Below are 18,915 nucleotides of genomic sequence, written 5' to 3'. Positions count from 1 at the left end.
CTTCTTTAAATACGAGATAGACCCCCTGTCATGGTCATTTAACTGATAAAGTAGCGTTCCCGTTAACACAAGTTGTTTCAGAGTACAGTAACATGGCCTCTTTGCTATTCATTCAGGTATCAGTGATTAGTAGAAATGGTAATGAAAATGAATAAAGATATTCTACAGTAGAATTTTAGATTTTCCGTTCCTTGCAGTGTAGCTACCCACATACTTCCACTTATAATTTCTCCCTTCTCCCCTGCCAAAAAACAAGTTTAAGCTGAATTGAAAATTTAGTCTTGCTATCAAATTTTGGTATCAAAATATATCTTGGTATCAATTTTATTCATGGAATGAAATGAAATAAGATGTGCTTACTCTGAATTATTTTTACTGTTTTAAATTGTAGATTCCACAACTTATGCACATTTTCTGTTTAATGCATTTGACACTGATCACAATGGATCTGTAAGTTTTGAGGTAAGTGATGCTATTACTTCTTTCTGTGAAATTGAATATTTTGCCATTCCTTGTAATTAAGTCTGGTTTGGTGGCTTTATTTTATGGCTATCATTATGAAAAATTTAGTGTATGTGACTTGAGTTTCGAGTTTTTTCAATGTATTAATAAAAGTAATTATTATTATTATTTTACAATTGTACATCCCAAAATGGTAACTCAGACTGTGCTGCTATGTATTATTTTCATAAATCTGTAAATTTAAAAGGTAACTCAATTTATATGCAAGTTACATGAAATAATCCTTATCTTCCCTCCTGGCTCTGCAAGGTGACAAGGACTCTGAACTACAAGTAATGTTACGGGGATGACTCAGCCAAAACAGGATTGCTCACACACTCTATTAATTTCCAGCTTTACAAAAAAAAAGGTTTTAAAGCAAATGTTTCTAAAAGCATTCTTTTCAAAATTCTGCCTTTCCCTGCTAAGGCTGAGGTCATCACCTGCAAAGGTTGTTATCATTGTGGTGGGTTGACCCTGGGTGGATGCCAGGTGTCCACCAAAGCCGTTCTGTCACTCCCCTCCCCAGCTGGACAGGGGAGAGAGAATATAGTGAAAGACTTGTGGGTCGAGATAAGGACAGGGAGGTCACTATACCAGTTACCATCATGGGCGAAACAGACTCGACTTGGGAAAAATTAATTTAATCTATTATCAATCAAATCAGAGTAGGGTAATGAGAAATAAACCCCAAATCTTAAAACACCTTCTCCCCACCCCTCCCTTCTTCCCAGGCTCAACTTCACTCCTGAGTTTCTCTACCTCCTCCTCCCAAGTGGTGCAGGGGATGGGGAGTCAGGGTTTTGGTCAGTTCATCACACATTGTCTCTGGCGCTCCATCCTCACCAGGGGAGGACTCCTCACACTCTTCCCCTGCTCCAGTGTGGGGTCCCTCCCACAGGAAACAGTCCTCCACAAAATTCTCTAATGTGAGTCCTGCCATGGGCTGCTGTTCTTGACAAACTGCTCCAGTGTGGGTCCCTTCCACGGGGTGCAGTCTTTCAGGAACAGACTGCTCCAGCGTGAGTCCCCCATGGGGTCACAAGTCCTGCCAGCAAACCTGCTCCAGGATGGGCTCCTCTCTCTAGGGGTCCATTGGTCCTGCCAGGAGCGTGCTCCAGCATGGTCTTCCTGTGGGGTCACAGCCTTCTTCGGGCACCCACTGCTCTGGTGTGGGGGTCCTCCACAGGCTGCAGGTGGATATCTGCTCCATGGTGGACCTCCATGGGCTGCAGGGGGACAGCCTGCCCCACCATGGTCTTCACCATGGGCTGCAGGGGAATCCCTGCTCTGGTGCCTGGAGCACCTCCTCACCATCCCCCTTCACTGACCTTGGTGTCTGCAGAGTTGTTTCTCTCACATATTCTCACTCCTCTTTCGGGCTGCAGTTGAGCAGTTTTGGGGTTTCCCCCCCCTCCCCCCTTCTTAAATATGTTATCCCAGAGGCTCTTCCACCATCACCAATGGGCTCGGCCTTGGCCAGTGGCAGGTCCATCTTGGAGCCAGCTGGCATTGGCTGTAGCGGGCATAGGGGAAGCTTCTAGCAGCTTCTCACAGAAGCCAGGCCTGCAAACCCCTGCTACCAAAACCTTGACACACAAACTAAATACAATTATCAATGCAATAACATGGTAAAAAGGGCAACTCACTGCAATCGTTTAGATGAAAGCAGGGTGTACAAAATAGTGTGAAGGAGCCATTATTTTATACTATAGAATTAAAAACCAATCTCAGTTCATTTGCAAAAGGATATTTTTGCTTTGTCATGTTTTGCTTTGTTTCATTTATAATAGACAAATTATATCCTTACAACTTGAGATTGGATTGCGATAAATACACCCACTTTAAATTTGTTTAAATGTCCTAAACATGTTTTTATGTTTTACTTGAGTGAATGATGTTGTGAGGTCTGACAGAAATGTTTCCGAAAGCATTTTCATTGCTTATTGTTGATGTAATATGGAAGGAGAAGCCTCGCCAAGCAGGTGCACTGTGATCGGAAATCTATACCTCAACTGGGACTATAACCAGATCGTTTTGTGGAGGATTATTTGCATTTATTTAAAAAAACATGAACCCCATCTACCTTTTTCTGAGCAGCTGAAATCAATGGGTTCCGTATGAAACTAGAAGTGGGAATGGAGGTTTTATTCACATCCTCTGTACATAGGCTAGTTCTACAAGGAATTCTTCTGGTCAAATCAGCAATACCAGAGGCAATGAAGGAAAACATTTTTAGCATCATTATTTAAGAAGTATTTCTGCTGTTCTCTTTAAGAATAATGAGAATTAATGAAGCTTTTTTATCTTTCCTGGACACTTTGTTGACATTTGTATCTCAGGCAGAAAGCCTTAAGAAATGCAGTAGATGTGAAGCCCTTTTTAAGGGATTTGAATATCTCAAAGTGCAGGTCTGTATGCAAAAATAGGCTTTAGAATAAAATAAATTAGGTAAATAAAAGAAGCGGTGTTTTTTTCATGGCCAAAACAGACATTTCCAGCTTACTTTTGTTCAATATCGACACAGAGTGGTCCAGACTTTGATATTATTTGCACTGATTGTGAATAACTCCACTGCTGTCAAAAGACTCTTCTGTGTCCCTGTGCCATGTAGCAGCATACTTACAAACTGTATGATAGCTGCTCCGTATGCATCCTCCTTATGTAAAAAATGTTTAGGGTTTTTTTCTAATCACGTGAAAGTAGCCACAGAATGTGAAAGCAGATATTGTGACATGTGAAAAATACAATAATGCCATTTTTTTCCTGCTCCTTTTTATCATAGGTGCAACTGTGCCGTATTCTTTCTATAACAATCCGTACTATAGTTTTCTAATTCCCATTAGGGAAAAAACAAAACAAAACAAAAAAACCCACCCACAAAATATGGAGAAAAAGGAGGTGATTTAAAAATCTGGAGAATAAATAATCATTCATTCCAATTTACTTTCTATATAAAAATGTAGGAGTAAATGAAGTTCAACGTAATGAAAACACTCTTCAGCTCTCTTCTATGTAAAAAGGATAGAAAAATCTGAAATGGTACTGAAAGAATGTAGGTAAGAATGATATTTTTTGTGTTGCACTCTCCTTTTTCTAATGAAGCAGTGGTAGCTGGAGTTGTGGGGAAGAAGAAAGAGATAATTTGTTCAAGCTTTTTGCTCCTTTTTCCTCAAATTTTCAACCATCGGCAATAAGTGTTGGACTTTGGCACAGCTGAAACACACACCTTCATTAGATGAGATTGCCTGGTGAGATCGCTATGTCCTTAGAGCTTTGTCACCCCTAAATCTGTATACTCTCTCACAGGAGTCAGGCTCTCCAACCGAAGCATTTTATGTAGCATGAAACCAAACTCATTAAACTAGCTGCTTGAACCTATCTCTCCTTATCTCATGATTGTATCAATTTTGAGACTAACTTATTTCATTAGTTATGCCAACTAGTTTGCTTTTTGCTTTAACATGAGGGACAAACAGTTTCAGAAATCCTAGTCACCCAGCTATTGAAGGGCTCTTTTGGCATATTTGTGAACTGAAGTTCTTGTTTCCATCAGAGACAGATGTGAAATCACAGTTTCCACTTGCTGCATGAATATTGTATTGAACCGAAATGAAGATTTGGGCTTAAATGCTATTTATAGAGTCAGAAAAATTGAGACTAATTAACCTCAGACATACAGTCAAAGGTAAAGCACGTTGCACCCACATGCAAATATTCAAATCATTATCCTTAGTTTGTTGTAGATGCAGATTAAGGCTATTCTAAATGTGATCCTGATGAAAGGAAAGTCACTCAGTAATCCCACTAATTCTCAGTGCCTTAAAGTACAGAGCTGTGCCCAAATGCAATGGAGATGTTTAAAGATTTTTGTCATTTTTAGTCAAAAACAGACTTGTATTTGTTTCTCAAAAAGAAAAAAAATGTTAATAATTCTTAGCAAAATTGTTGGTGATTTTCTGATTGCTTTGTTCCTCAATTGTTACCTAAGAATTTTGCATTAATTAATAAATGAGCTAACATGTTAACTTAGTTCTGTAGGAGAGTCCAGATCTCAAGATCAAACAAAACTTTGGTATTTCACTAATAATAGTGATGAACAGTCATTGTCTCCAAGGCAGTAATATGAGAGTAGCAGTTTAATGAACGTACCCAAGTATGATTCTCTGTTCAACACAAAAAGTCTTGTTCTTGTCATGTAGGAAATGAGCTAATTTTTCTCAGGACAGTGGTGATCTCATAAGCATTTTAATTCCAGCGGGTGTGAAATAGCTGCAAAGAAATATATTTCCACTTAACAGTAGCTCCTCCTCGGTGATCTCTGTTCTACGTGCGCCAGGACTCCGCCACTTCTGTGGCTAACATTCATGGCTTGATTCCTTTCCAAAATCCTAAGGGCTAAATCCGAAAAATTGATTTAGGTGCCTGCCTACCTACTTCTTCTGGCCTTGAACAAGACATAAAGGAGCACATGATCAGGTGGAATAATTTTAAGCTTTCCCATGGATTTGAGACAGCACACTGTTAAGCTTGTTAATTAATTTATTAATGAACTAGTTCTCCTCAAAGATTTACTGAGGGATAAAGCAATCAGAAGTCATCAACAACCTTTCTAAGAGATAATTGATCACTGCTGGGGAAGAAAAAAATCAAATAAGAGTTAATCCCAGATGACAACCAGAGGCTCTGTACAGCTGTAGTGCAGAACTGAAACGCGAGCAGGCTGTGACACTGAGCACACAGAATCTCCAGCACAGGTTCAACGATGCTCTGTTTTGCAGCCCTTCAGCGAGGCATCTCCCTTTTTTGCAGAATCAAGTTAGGCACTGGAGAGTTTGGCATTTAATGGAGGTCTTCACAGGTATTAGCGCACTCAGCAAGAAGCGAGCAAGTTAGAAATAGGAAGCTGTGGAAAGGAGTAAAGGCAAGTACCAAAGCACGGGCTTCTGCGCTTCTAACGTCGCTGTCACAGACTGAAGAGAGACCTGACCTGGAGTTGTGTCTGAGTCCAGACCTCCTGCGGAGTGTTAGGCTCCTTTGTGACCACAGATCAGATGCAGCCCTCCTCATTAGGTGCTCAGCTGAGCAGGACTGTCCCTCTCAGTGGAGAGCGTTTACCTCCTTAGGGGATATAAGTGTCCCAAGCAGTACTGTGAATCTTGCTTCAAAAGTAAGTAGGCTTCAAATTAGAATCCCTCTGGCCACAGAAATCAGATGTCCAAACCAGGAAGGAAAACACATCTGGGTACTCCCATACCGCAATGAGAACTTGGGTTCATGCTCCGTGCTAAATGGTGTGCCTCATTCACGCCTCGCTGAGTTGTTGGTAACAAGCATATAGACTCTCTGAGCTTAGCTGCTACCCGAGGCACGGATGCTCTACTACAGCATTCTGCACTGGATCCCTAGTTTAACATAGCTGTACTGTTTCTGCCACACACGTCGCCTTCCACCATGCAGAGCCCTTTTCTCTTTGAGGATCTAGCCCAAAATACCCCATGGATTTAGCCTTTGTCCATTGAATCATATTTTCCTGTTCTCTGTGATTTTATTGCTGTAGTCTTCAATTCTACCAAAGTGAGTATGTAGAAAAGATAGCCCATCCTAACAGGTTCTTATTCAGCTCATCACAACTTTCTTTAACGACAAGTCCTTTCTGTTGTTCCTGAGATGGACTCCTGCACAACACTCACACAAAGCCAATGCACCTGAACTTCTCATGATTCCCAAACATGTTGATGCAATGTGGAAGGAGATGACCCCCTCTTGCAAAGTTTAGAGCCCACATCTGGAAGGTTTTGAGTTGTCTCAGCTGTTATAAGGACATTCAGTCCTATGCGAAACAGCATAAAGTCAAGGGGTTTTTTGGATGTGTGGTTTTTATCATCAATGATGGAAGGGCAGCCTTGCAAATGGGGATATAAATGATGCCAGGGAGCCAGCTAACATATGGGTAGTGCATCAAAGGAAGAAAGAGAAATAATCAGGACAAAAATAGATATGGTTTTGATAGAAAAAAATGCAAAAATATTGCTGGTGGCAATTAAATTCAGAGTCCTGAAAATAAAGTCCCTAAGAAAATAAAGGTATTGGAGACCTTTGCAAAGGACTTCAGGAGAGGCCACATCAAGGATGTAAAAAAGTGCAGAAAAGACGGGAAGAAATGGTACCGAATTAAAAAGGTTAATTGCTAATGCTGTAATGTGATCAAGTCTGTTCTGAATTTCTTGAACATTTTAATACTTAATAGTACATTGTTAAAGAGCTGTTTGGAGATTTAACCCTGTGACCCTCAATTAGTCATCGAGATGTAGACAAGACAAGTTGAGCAAAACTCTTTCAAGATTCATGTATCCATTTACCCCAAAGGGCACATAGACCAATAAGATAGAAATTTATGGCAGACTAAGAAAACCCAGAGCATACCACTTGAATTGTTAAAAAGACTGAAGCTGTCAAAAGAAACCACTATGAGTCATGATATCTGTGTATGCTTCACTGTATCAGGTATACTTATTTGACTGTGTGGTACATCAGACCTTTATGTCTAACCTCAGTACGGTCTTTTCCATTGTTCCTTTTTTAGGGAAATGCATAAACTTTGCCAGTGCTGATAAGAAATTTTTCAGCTTTTATAGTCTTTCTTTAACATTACTCTAAGACTGCCTGTATGTCTTTGCCAATGATGGAGAAGTGCACATTTAAGTATAAGCTCTAGCCATATTCTGCTCAACCTATTATGGTGACGATTTCACAGATTTATGGGGTTACAAGCTTATCAAATAGAAAATGGTGGAGGAGACAGTTAGGAAAAAAAAGCCATTGTTAAAAAAAAAAAAAAAATAACATAAATAAATATAGAGGACAGGTGATGACACATCCCAGTCAATATTTTCTCCAATCTGGAAGATGTAAATGTAAATGAGGTTTGTGCTATCAAAAGACTATTAATTATGAAATAAGAATCTATAACCAACCGCTATATATAAATAATCTCAAAAGTCTTCTGATTTATTTCTGTGGAATAGCTTTACAGCGATAGAGCGCTGGCAGGTCACAGAACCATTAAGGTGGCACACGGACACATAATAAATATTATTCCCTATGATATTTCCAATAAAAGTTTAAGTATGGAGGTGTACTATAGCATACATGAACTTTCAAATGTTGACTGCACAGATTGATCTAAGAGGTCTGGGAACCCCATATTCCACTTCCAACAACGTATAGATTTAACAAGAATTTAATGTTCCTTAGTAAATATTTCTCCCAAAATTGGTCTTCTGTGCTTAGATTAATCTAACTCCCACTTAAGTGTTTTTTTGGACCATTAAACCATGGGGATTGCTTTTCCCTGGCATTAAGTTCAACAGCAACTGCTTATGTGAGGCTTATTTTATAGAAAATTGCTCAATTTACTTATTAATTATGAGTGTAGCATACAGTGCCTCGATTTCTAATTATTTAAATAACCAGCAATCCTTAACACTTACTGTGAAGCAAAAGAAATAGAAACAAAACGTCTTTCAAGACTTATATGCTTCTGGCAAATGCATTATTCTGGATTACTGAACGTTTGTGAAACACTTCTTAATTCCAAACTGACCGAGACCTTTTGTTTATTTAGGATTTTGTTATGGGTCTCTCAATTTTGCTCCGAGGGACAGTACAGGAGAAACTGAACTGGGCTTTCAATTTGTATGATATAAATAAGGATGGATATATCACTAAAGAGGTAAGGTCTACTTTTTACACTAGTCACTGAAACTAAAGATTGTACACGTTAAGTCCTGCTTTCAAAGAAGAATGGCTTCATTCTCAAATCAGAAGTGTTAACAAATAAACATATAGCATATTATGAAAGCAGACATGCTAACAAATAAAGTAATTTTCTCCTTTTCAAGGTATATCTAAAAACTGAAAAAGAAAAATCATCACAGAAATTGTAAAAGGTCAGAATTGTCCAGGTACCGAAACATTTGGCTTCAACTTATGCCTATGTATTAGCACATACAGTCACTAGAATAAAATAGCTCAGTAGGATATTTGTACAAAAAAGAATTAAGTAAGTGGGCCGCAAAAACTAAATCTACTTCTAAAAATTTTTACTTGAAACAGAATTTATATAAAAAGATTCTTACATTTTTCATTCCATGAGGATTTAAACACACATATAAATTGCAGTGGGACCAAATGAGTGCCTTCACAAAAATAAATTATTTTTCCAAATTGGGTCTTTTTACACTTATAATTTTACACTTTTAGAAAAACACTTCATGATTATTTTAAAAAGGTAATCTATAGAACAATTTCTCAGCATACTAGCAGATGACTTTTTTTGATAATTATTCTTAGAGTTTTCTCAAGGCACTCTATTAACAAAATTCAAAGCCTTTGATATCAAAGGAGAAGTCTTTGCATATGTGCAGATGTGTGCATAGGTGTTTCTATTTTCTCTAGGGAAAACTCAGTTGTAAGAAGTTGGTGTGTTTTCACCATCACTTACTGCTACAGAACTTCTTTCCCCATTTAGTTTTATTCACAAGACCTAAGGAGGTTCTTCCCACAATCCATGAACTTGCACATATTCTAAATCATTTAAAATCAAAATCATACCTCTGCACCTATTTCACAAGTTTATCTATGAAAAATGAACTAACATGCTAGAATTTCTAGGAACGTAGTAATTCTTTCTTGAAGCAGTTCAGTCATAAAATAACAGGCACAATCTCAAAATTTTATTCTAAAATGTAAATCCTAAAAATCATTTATGTGTTCTGAGTCAAAGCAGTGTCTATAACACACCTCATATTACACATAGATATTTTTTTTTCTCTTCAGGAAATGCTTGATATCATGAAAGCAATATATGATATGATGGGGAAATGCACCTATCCTGTTCTCAAGGAGGATGCGCCTAGACAACATGTGGAAACCTTTTTCCAGGTGGGTCAGGTAATGTAGGGAACCAAAATACCTGCTCTGATAGCAGGTAAGGAAAGATTTTCATTGTTGTACCAGTTTTGCATATCCTACCAATTTTGTAATCCTTATCCTCTCTCTGGTTCCACCCCAGGTGTCTCAGATCTACTCATTACACCTTGCTTTTTCGACAATATACTCCTTAAGCTTATTCTAGTATATCACTTACTACATCTTTACAGCATTTTGGCCTGGTTGTTAATAGGCTGACGCATAACTGAAATGAAAAATAAAAAGGACTCGTTTTACACAGGATTTCAGGAGGATAAGCATACATTCTTATTCTTTCCGAACAGAAAATGGACAAAAACAAAGATGGAGTAGTTACCATAGACGAATTCATCGAGAGCTGCCAGAAAGTAAGTACCCAGTGGTAAGTGCTGAACCTGTATCTGTTGGCTAATGCTGTCCTACTGCTACACAGATTCCTGGAGCGACAGTGATGGTAATCCTAATACCAGGAACAGTATTTTCCCAAGGTAGAGTATGTATGTACAACCTTACACCAAAACGCTAAACAACGTAAATAAATTTGTCACCTGAATCTGTAAAAGAGATGTTATCTACGAGCTGTCATTGCTTATTAGACAACTGCGTCTGCATCCCCTCTCTCTTTAAGTGTTTTTTTTTTTTACCTAACAGCAAACATTTCTTCACATTCAGCTGCATATTTATTTCTCTCTTCTGCCCATGCTGGGGAACACATTCCTGGTACAATTGGCATATAGGCACAGCGATAATAACAATATCGCTTGAAAATTTATCATCTATGGGAGTGTTGCTCAAACACTGAGTCACGACCTGCTGGAGGCCTTAAAAAGGGGGAGTGTAAGGCGCTTGCAGAGTGTCGGATGGCAGGAGTTAACAGCAGGCAAGTTTTCTCCAGCCAAGGGAGTGAAAACTGATTGTGGTTATCAGTTGCAAGTGTTTACACTACCCAGGTGGCTGTTAATTTCCTTCAATGGCTGAAAGCAGCTCATTGCCTCTTGAGCCAGGAATGAGAATAAACTTCTGCAGCAGGACCTACAGCCCGTTTTTACTTCTCTGCCCTTCAGAAACCAGCTTGCTCTGACCAGGAGACGATGGGAGGAAAGATAAGTTGTATTTTTGGAAATTTAAGGAACTGCTGTTAATGTGTCAGTTAAAAAAACATACGCAAAAGTAACATGATATAGTACAGAAAAATGATGACAAGCCTTTGGTGGTTATTATGTACTTTAAAGTGTCACGTTAGACTTAGTTATAAAATGGGCTTGATTACATTACGCAAAATGATGTGGCAAATAAAACCACTGCTATTTGTTACAGTGAGAAATATACGGAATGATAGCATTCTGCTGATACCTCAGCCTTTTCCGGGCTGACTCCGATGAATACAAAGCTGACACAGACCAGCAGTAGAGCCTGTGTCTATTGCGTCTTATCTCCTACCCCAAGAAGAGAGTAGTAGTCAAGAGACAGGAGAGAACAAGACTAGCAAGATAAATGCAGTTAGAGAGCGATAGGCTGATAACCATTTGGAATAGGGAAAGCTGAATAGGAAATAGCAAAGATGCTCGAGAGCTGGAACATCTTTATATGCATTTGTAGTTATTCTTTGGGATTGCTCTCATGAGCACAGGTATCTAGTGATTCTCTGATTTTAATCCACTGATTTTGGGGGATGGAAGAAAGACGACAGCTCTTCTAACTGTGACTGTTCTGTATATCCTTAGCAGTGGGTCTCGGGTAGTGTCTTACCTGTCAGCTGTGCTGGATTGCATTGACCATGGATCTAGCTTGTCAGTCGTGTTCAATATGAATGAAAGGCATTTTGCTCTGCTAAAGCTGAGCGATCAGCAGAAACAGACATGAGATTTATTTCCTGGCTGAAGTCCGCAGAGCTCTGGAAATTAAATGAAAGATTAATCTGGATATGACAGCCATTATGGTGATGGGCTGAGTGATTCATTTACAATTCAGTAACGAATTGCCTGCTCTCCTTTTCCAATGTGATTCACAGTTTCTCAGTTCTGTTAGAAAATTTCTTATTTCTCTCTTCTGTGTATTCAGAATACATGTGAGAGTTGCTGTCTAAACCGCTACGTGACAGAGATGCCGTTCTCATCTTGCCACTTACCTCACCTTCACCTGCTTTTAACTTCAAAGGTGGCAATGTTGTTTTGATACAAAAAGTATCTCGCTGCCTAATTTTTTCACGGAATCATGGAATTTTCAGAGTTGGAAGGGACCTCTAGAGATCATCTAGTCCAACTCCCCTGCTAAAGCAGGATTGCCCAGAGCACATCACTCAGGACTGCATCCAGGCGGGGCTTGAAAATCTCCAGGGAAGGGGACTCCACAACCTCCCTGGGCAGCCTGTGCCAGTGCTCTGTCACCCTCACCGTAAAGAAGTGTTTCCGTGTATTTGAACGGAACTTCCTGTGTTCCAACTTGTGCCCATTGCCCCTCGTCCTGTCACTGGGAACCATTGAGAAGAGCCTGGCTCCATCCTCCTTCAACCCACCCTTTAGATACTTGTATGCCATAATAAGGTCTCCCCTCAGCCTTCTCTTCTCCAGGCTAAAGAGTCCCAGCTCTCTCAGCCTTTCCTCATAAGGCAGATGCTCCAAGCCCTTAATCATCTTAGTTGCCCTTCGCTGGACTCGCTCCAGCAGTTCCCTGTCCCTCTTGAACTGGGGAGCCCAGAACTGGACACAGTATTCCAGTTGTGGCCTCACCAGTGCAGAGTCAAAGGGGAGAATGACCTCCCTCGACCTACTGGCCACACTCTTCCCTATGCAGACCAGGATTCCATTGGCCTTTTTAGCAACAAGGCCACATTGCTGGGCCATGGATAATTTATTGTCTACCAGGACCCCAGATCCTTCTCCTCAGAACCCAGCAGGTCCACCCCTAACCTATACTGGTGCTTTGCATTCTTCCTCCCCAGGTGCAGGACCTTGCACTTGCTTTTGTTGAACCTCATTAGGTTCTTCTCTGCCCAGCTCCCCAGCCTATCTGGGTCACGCTGAATGGCAGCACGGCCTTCTGGAGTCTCTCTACCTATCAAGACCTGTTCTTCTATTAAGACCTCTGAGCTGCAAAGTATGTAATTCACATTTATATCAAGCTTTGGTTTCAGAAATGAGATTTGGGGTTAGAATTCAATCCAAGTCCTACAAGAAACTTGATTCAGAGTTAACGTGTCTTCAGCCTTTTCAGGATTACATTTTTCACAAAGGGCAGAGTGGCTGCTTCCTTTTAAGACACAGCTGTAGGAAAACCTTTTTTTTTTTTTTTTTTTTTTTTAATATCCTAATGGGGAAAAGGCTGATCTAAAAAGATAAGGTTCAGGTTCCTTTCTTTCCTCAGCATGCAGTGAGTGACATCAAGCAAGGAGTCTCATCTTTCATGAGCATTTAGCAATGCCAAAAGCAAATCTAAATGATCCTGTGATCCTTCCTGTAGTAAATCTGCCAGTGTTTTAGACCTGCCATGCAATATGTTTATGTTTTCCATATGTTCTTGTGTTATGGAAAAACAGTCGTTATTGTTATTGCCCTTCATTCAGTATCTCTTTTCTGAGCTGTGAAGTACTCATTTATTCAATTTTTCCTCCTAGGGAAATCAGTCCACACTTTTAACCACCCTCGACCCTCTCTCTAGACCACTGCTAGTTCTACTATTACCTTTGGTGTACCGGGATCAGGACATTGAGGACAGCACACCTGCTGCTCCTTAGTCTTTGACAGCTGGGGTGGCTTCCTCACCTACAAACCCTCCTTTGGCGTTGAGGCTTGTATCAGAGCATGTTTGCTCAAAACCTTCCCTGCCAGTTTGCATAACAAATGACTGTACCTCTGACCTCGGAATGGGAATGCCCATTGAGGAATATGGCAGCTGAAAATGTGCTAAAGGTATACAAAGGACATGTTTGCCAGCCCCTAGGCTCTGGCTCAAGCTGTGAGATGAGAGTCAAAAGAGTGCCAAGAGACAAGCACTACCAAAAAACCCCTCAAGCAAACTCGAAAGCTCAGATCCTCTGCGATCTGCGTCTTAAAACGGACTAGAAACCTGTTCTGCCAAGGAAAGGCCGCAGGAACCTTTTCTTTGAGGGGTGTCTCAGGCAGGAGTTGCCAGCCCCTCAGAACCGTGCACCCCTTCTACTGGTGCTTTGTCATAACTAAGGAAAGCGTGGCATGCTTACTTTAAGAGCAAGGAGGAACACTGCAGAGCATATTTGAATACAGAAGCTCCGCTTCAAGTTCCTGGGATAGGTTCCTGAGATTTTTTTGCAGCATCCTTGGGCTGAGTACCGGTTTGGCACAGCTGTGAAAGCAGTAGCACTGTACAGCCTGAGGTACACAGCAAGTTCAAGACTCTTATTTCACAGTCCCAAAGCAAAGAGTGTCCTGTCCGTTCTCAAAGTGTTAAGCAGTTATGTAGGGAATTACAGAGCATCCAGGCTTTGATCATGGTCTTCTCCGGTTGCTGGGTATAAGGACCTATCTTTGCCCACGATTAAGTGAGGACAGCAAAGGTGCTTCCCCTCATCCTTCCTCTGTCTTGGACAGGGAATGCATATGACCCGATTCCCCTTCCGTCCCTACCCCACATACCCACGTGCTGGAATGCCAGTCCTCCATCCAGACTCCAGGAGTCTCCCTGCTTCTCCAGGAGAAGTGGACTATCCTGCCCTAGGTATGCTGGACCGAGTCCCAGAAAGCGGCTGCTGTCTGTCCTGCTTTGTAGAAGTTACCAAATAGCAGAGATGCGTCTTGGGAGACAGTGGCGTGTAACTCAAGGGCTAGGCACTACCCAGTGCCTCACGTGCCTCCTCTGGCTGCTGGTGGAAAACAGCTTGACTCAGGGGTTGCTTCGTGTCTACAGCAGCACCATGAAGAACAGAGGCGAAGGACTAAGGCATACGTGGTGCATAGGTGAATGTCAGGGTGGATGACTTAAAGCTCTTTCTGATAATGATAAAAAGGCTTTGGGGATAGCTATTTTTTGCAGGAGTAAGCCATTGCATACACAATGCTGGTGGGTCTGGGCTAGCCTGACAACAAAGTAGCTGTCTCAGATGTCAGTAGGAAAAACCTCAAAGTTGGTTTGAAGTAAGGTCAGATCTGGCAAAGCTCATTCATTCATGTTTTGTGCTTCATATGGACTACACTTCATACGCACTAACACCTCCTAATGTCTTCCGTTAGGAATCATTAAACAAATCTGTTATGAAAAACTGTTTAGAAAAAATGTACTTAAGAGGCAAATGAGAAAGATACACTTGCCAAAGAATTTTAATGCAAGCATATGATTTTTATTTTTTTTTTCTTTAAGATGGCAAAAAAAGCTACTAGCAGTCACCATGTTCCAAATATTATGACAAGGCTGTATTTTCTTGTGAAGACTCTTCCCAGTTGACTGACTAAAGGAGGGGCATTGGTAGTCTTATGTATACAAACAGCAAACTTCAGAAATACGGAGCAGATTTTAGAAAACTACCAGTTTTGTTAGTGGTGGTACATATATTACAGAATTGGTAGGAATTGTCAAAACACTGTTTCTAAATTAAGAACATGTTTGCTTTGCACATTTGCTAAGCTTAGGTGCCAATGTATATACAAAAACATTTGTAAATAATTAAGTAACAAATGATTCTTGTAAAACCAAAATTTAACCTTACACTAGTCAGTGATCTTCAATCGTATATTGATGTTTCAAAACAACACAGTCAGAAAAACTAAGTTTATTTTAATTTCCAGTAATTTAATATAGTAAATTTCCTATACAAACTTTTGAAACATTAATCTACGTAACATAGTTTTTTGAAATTACGTATCATTGCTTTCATAAGTTAGTTTATGAGCACAAAATAGCATGCAGATCACTTCTTACAGCAATATCACTTGAGATGACATACAGAATCAAAGATGAAAACCCCACTGTGCACGTTTCATAACATAAATTAAGAAAATTGCTCACACTTGTCATTTTTACAAAGCACATCACCGACTAGACTGAACAGTGAATAATTTAACTGGAAATTGATACTGAACATGTGCTATTGGAAACACTAATGTACAGAAGGCCTAAATACCTATCAGTAGTGGAGAATACTGTGAGATAACCCTTCTAAGAAGTGGGGGATTTATACCTCTTTCATGAGACTTCTTAAAATATATCAAATTCAGTCTTTTTATTCACGAGAATTAAATGTGGCTAGATTATCTCTCAAGAGAGTACTAAACGGTGTGTATTCGGGTTGAAAAAGAGGATCAGCACAGTGGAGATGCGCAAATGCTAAATGAGCACGTAATATACTCTTGTATTGTATATGTAGTGAATTGTGCAATCAACTGTTGATCCAGAAGTGCCACCAAATATGGGCTACTAAAAGTAAATTTTCTTCTATAGACAGAAAGGTAAATGTTATCAACCCCTCCTATTTTTTCCTGACTGCTGTGCTGAGAGTTATTTACTGACAAAAACTGTCGTACAGAATGATGCAGCAGTAAGTGTTATGCAGATTAGAAGTCAAAGGTTTTGTTACCTACCTAAAGCAAAGCAATCAGAAAGCCGAAGTAGCATTGGAAAGCAGTCAACGTCTTTCATTGTGAACACGCAAAAAATCTGAGCTGAGTCAGTGTGTTGTGGTGTTATTTACAGAATTGACTGATTCTTTGGTTCAAACAAAGATACACGCTTAAATCTATTTTATTTTAGAGGCACCCCTAGCTATGCAATAGGATGCCTTAGAATTGCCAAGAAGCTCCTGTGCGTGATACACAGGATGAGTGATTTCATGTATGGATTCACACTTCAGATACAGACAATAAATACTCAAGGCATAACTGTTGTGTCTTTTGTTATACTGGATATAAACTGTAGACTTCATTTTCATAATATGCTGTTGCATTCTTGAGAGAATAGTTTTGGTTTAATTAATGCATACAAAAATCTATCTAAGCATAGATCTATTAACAGTCTTTTTCTGCTAACAATTTCTCCAAGCAAGCTGAAAAATAATGTTGCCATTAACTAAAATACAGTTAGTTCTACCCAATTTCACTGTAGATATTTGCCAACTATATTTCTAATGGTGTATGATTTTTGGTTTTTTGTTGTCTTTTTTACAGGATGAGAATATAATGCGATCAATGCAGCTCTTTGAAAATGTGATTTAATGAAGACATTAGGTCTACAACTAATGGACAAATATGAGCTTTTCTGCAACATTACCTAAAAGATGGATTTCCCACTTTATCATAAATAAAATTACTCAGCTTTACACTGAGACATGTATTATGCAAATAAATTTTTTATTATAAACTTTTCCCCAAAAAACCTTTCTAAATTATACAGTTTAGCACTTCAGCAGTGGCTACTTAGTTAACAAGAATGTTCTGAAAAGTCAGGTTTTTACTCCAGACCCAAACAAAATAAGACAAGACATTATGCAGCTTTATTATCATTCCAGCCCCTAGATAAAATAGATACTGTCACACAGAGATTAAATAAATATTCTTAGTTTTGCTGCTCATTTGTACTGGATTAAGCTCCAGGTGTTTGAGTGTATTTCTTAAATCTTAGCTTCTAATTTATACAGAGGCATTGCCATGTATTTTGTTTTCACATTTGTATGGTGTAAACCTCATTTATTGAATAATACTTTGAGTTAAAGTGCTATAATCAATGTGCAATGCACATCTTGCTGCAATTGCCTTCCACCTTTGACTTGCTTTTCTCTTCAAAAAACCACCCCAAACCTAAAAAAATAGATAACTTGAGAGGAAGAACTGTTATAGAACAAAAAAAGAAATTGCTTATAGGTAGATTTACTCCCCAACAAATATGATTAAGCTTCTATCAACCACACTTACCTAGTAAATCTGCATTTAATTTATCACAACGTGAATATTAGGAGTCCTACATACTGTATTTCTAATTCTTCTTGGATGTGACCACAAAGTTCTTTGCTTAAAATTAAGGATCTTCTGACTTTATGAAAAGATAAAAGAAACTTAACTGGCTCTTATCACTGTTTTCATGAGTGCATGTCTTTCTGCCTTTAATGAAGAAAAAGGTATGAACTTCTTTTGAAACTTCCATCCCACTTCAAAGCTCAGAATGAATATCACTATGTAGTAACATCTACTACTAATAACTGCTAGACAGGCTAACATCTGTTTCAGCTTTTTGTAATATCTTTAATTAGGAGACAAAACCAGGAAAAAATTGGAAAAATATCATCTATATGTGATAACTGCATTACATTTTTTAGGATAATTTCTTCATTAAGATTCGAGCTACCTTGAATCTGAACCTAGAAAAATTTTTCTAAAACAGTATGTACCTAAAATATAATACTGCCCCTCTCATCCATGTAATTTTTAAGATATATTGTCCACAGAGTTTATGCCAATACTTAAAAATAGGTGAAATGCTATCAGAGATAGGCCAATCTTGTGACATTGCTGCAGAAAGGGGATTAATGAAGTAGAATGAATGTTGCAAGCATTCTTTTGCAAAAATAAATCAGGTATCTATTCTGGTGTAGAGATGGGTTGTTAGAGGCATGTTGAAGGCTGCTCTGCTATCACCAGTGTAGGATAAGAGTAGTACAATACATGTACACCTGAAATCTGTTGTAGTGTGTTTGTGTAAACTAAATGTGCACATTTTGTAAAAAAATAAAATAAAGTAAACATGAAGAAAAATGAGCAGCATGATCGATTTTTTGAGTTGTTAAACAAATACTTGTATTTCTTCAAATTAAACATTTTTGCCAACCAATGTGATTTTTTTTAAAAAAAGCTTTAAATACATATCTCTTGACTTAGCATAGTTCTAATCTCAGCAGAGATCTTAGCACAGTCCTGAAGTACATTTAATTTAGCCAAGCAGTGGTAGTTTTCAAAAAAATTCTGAAATTGCTTTCACACGACAGACTTTTCTAATACCCTATGAAACAGCATCTTTTGATGACAAAAAAAACCCCAACTCTCACAGAGGAACTCAAATACCCATAACAACTTGAACCCTGAACAGTATTTATTACAAGACCTGTTAGGAATTATTTTGCAACCAGGTTCAAATATGTTCAGGGACAAACACTGCACCCTCCAAGGCCTGATAGCCAGGTAAGCTGGCTTCTGCAATCTTTTTATTGTCTTTAACTCATATTTTTTTCATAGCTTCCACATTCAGAAGTTTATTAGATTGTTTGGAGCTGAATTCACAAGCTAGACCCAAGCACATCTGTGGCATTACAGAACTCGATGCAAAGGGAGCACGGCGTAAATACTCCAAAGTTGCCTCCTACATCTAGCTCACATTCAGTAGGTCCAAAGCTAACTGGAACTAATTAGCTGAGCAAAACTGAGGCTGTGGGTCTATGGAGCAACCTGATGCCTCTGCACCGCATTCTCCAGAGCCTTTCCAGTTTCT

General features: G+C 39.1%; 1 protein-coding gene across 8 annotated transcripts in view; it reads left to right on the top strand.

Annotated features, from left to right (window-relative positions):
* Positions 1-16,652, top strand: part of KCNIP4 (potassium voltage-gated channel interacting protein 4) — a gene marked incomplete at both ends in the record, with an annotated part of 462,294 nt that extends 445,642 nt beyond the window's left edge. For all 8 annotated transcript variants that reach the window (XM_082482845.1, XM_082482840.1, XM_082482841.1 and 5 more), the window contains 5 exons: positions 392-462; positions 8,129-8,236; positions 9,343-9,447; positions 9,780-9,842; positions 16,605-16,652. In XM_082482845.1, the coding sequence (XP_082338971.1) occupies positions 392-462; positions 8,129-8,236; positions 9,343-9,447; positions 9,780-9,842; positions 16,605-16,652 (395 nt within the window). The remainder of the gene's footprint in view (positions 1-391; positions 463-8,128; positions 8,237-9,342; positions 9,448-9,779; positions 9,843-16,604) is intronic.
* Positions 16,653-18,915: the final 2,263 nt, after the last annotated feature.

This window comes from Vanellus vanellus, assembly GCF_965231255.1.
Source record: "Vanellus vanellus genome assembly, chromosome: 4".
In the NCBI taxonomy this organism is placed as follows: Eukaryota; Metazoa; Chordata; class Aves; order Charadriiformes; family Charadriidae; genus Vanellus; species Vanellus vanellus.
The sequence above is the reverse complement of the archived record's forward strand: the minus strand, read 5'-3'. Positions and strand labels throughout refer to the sequence as shown.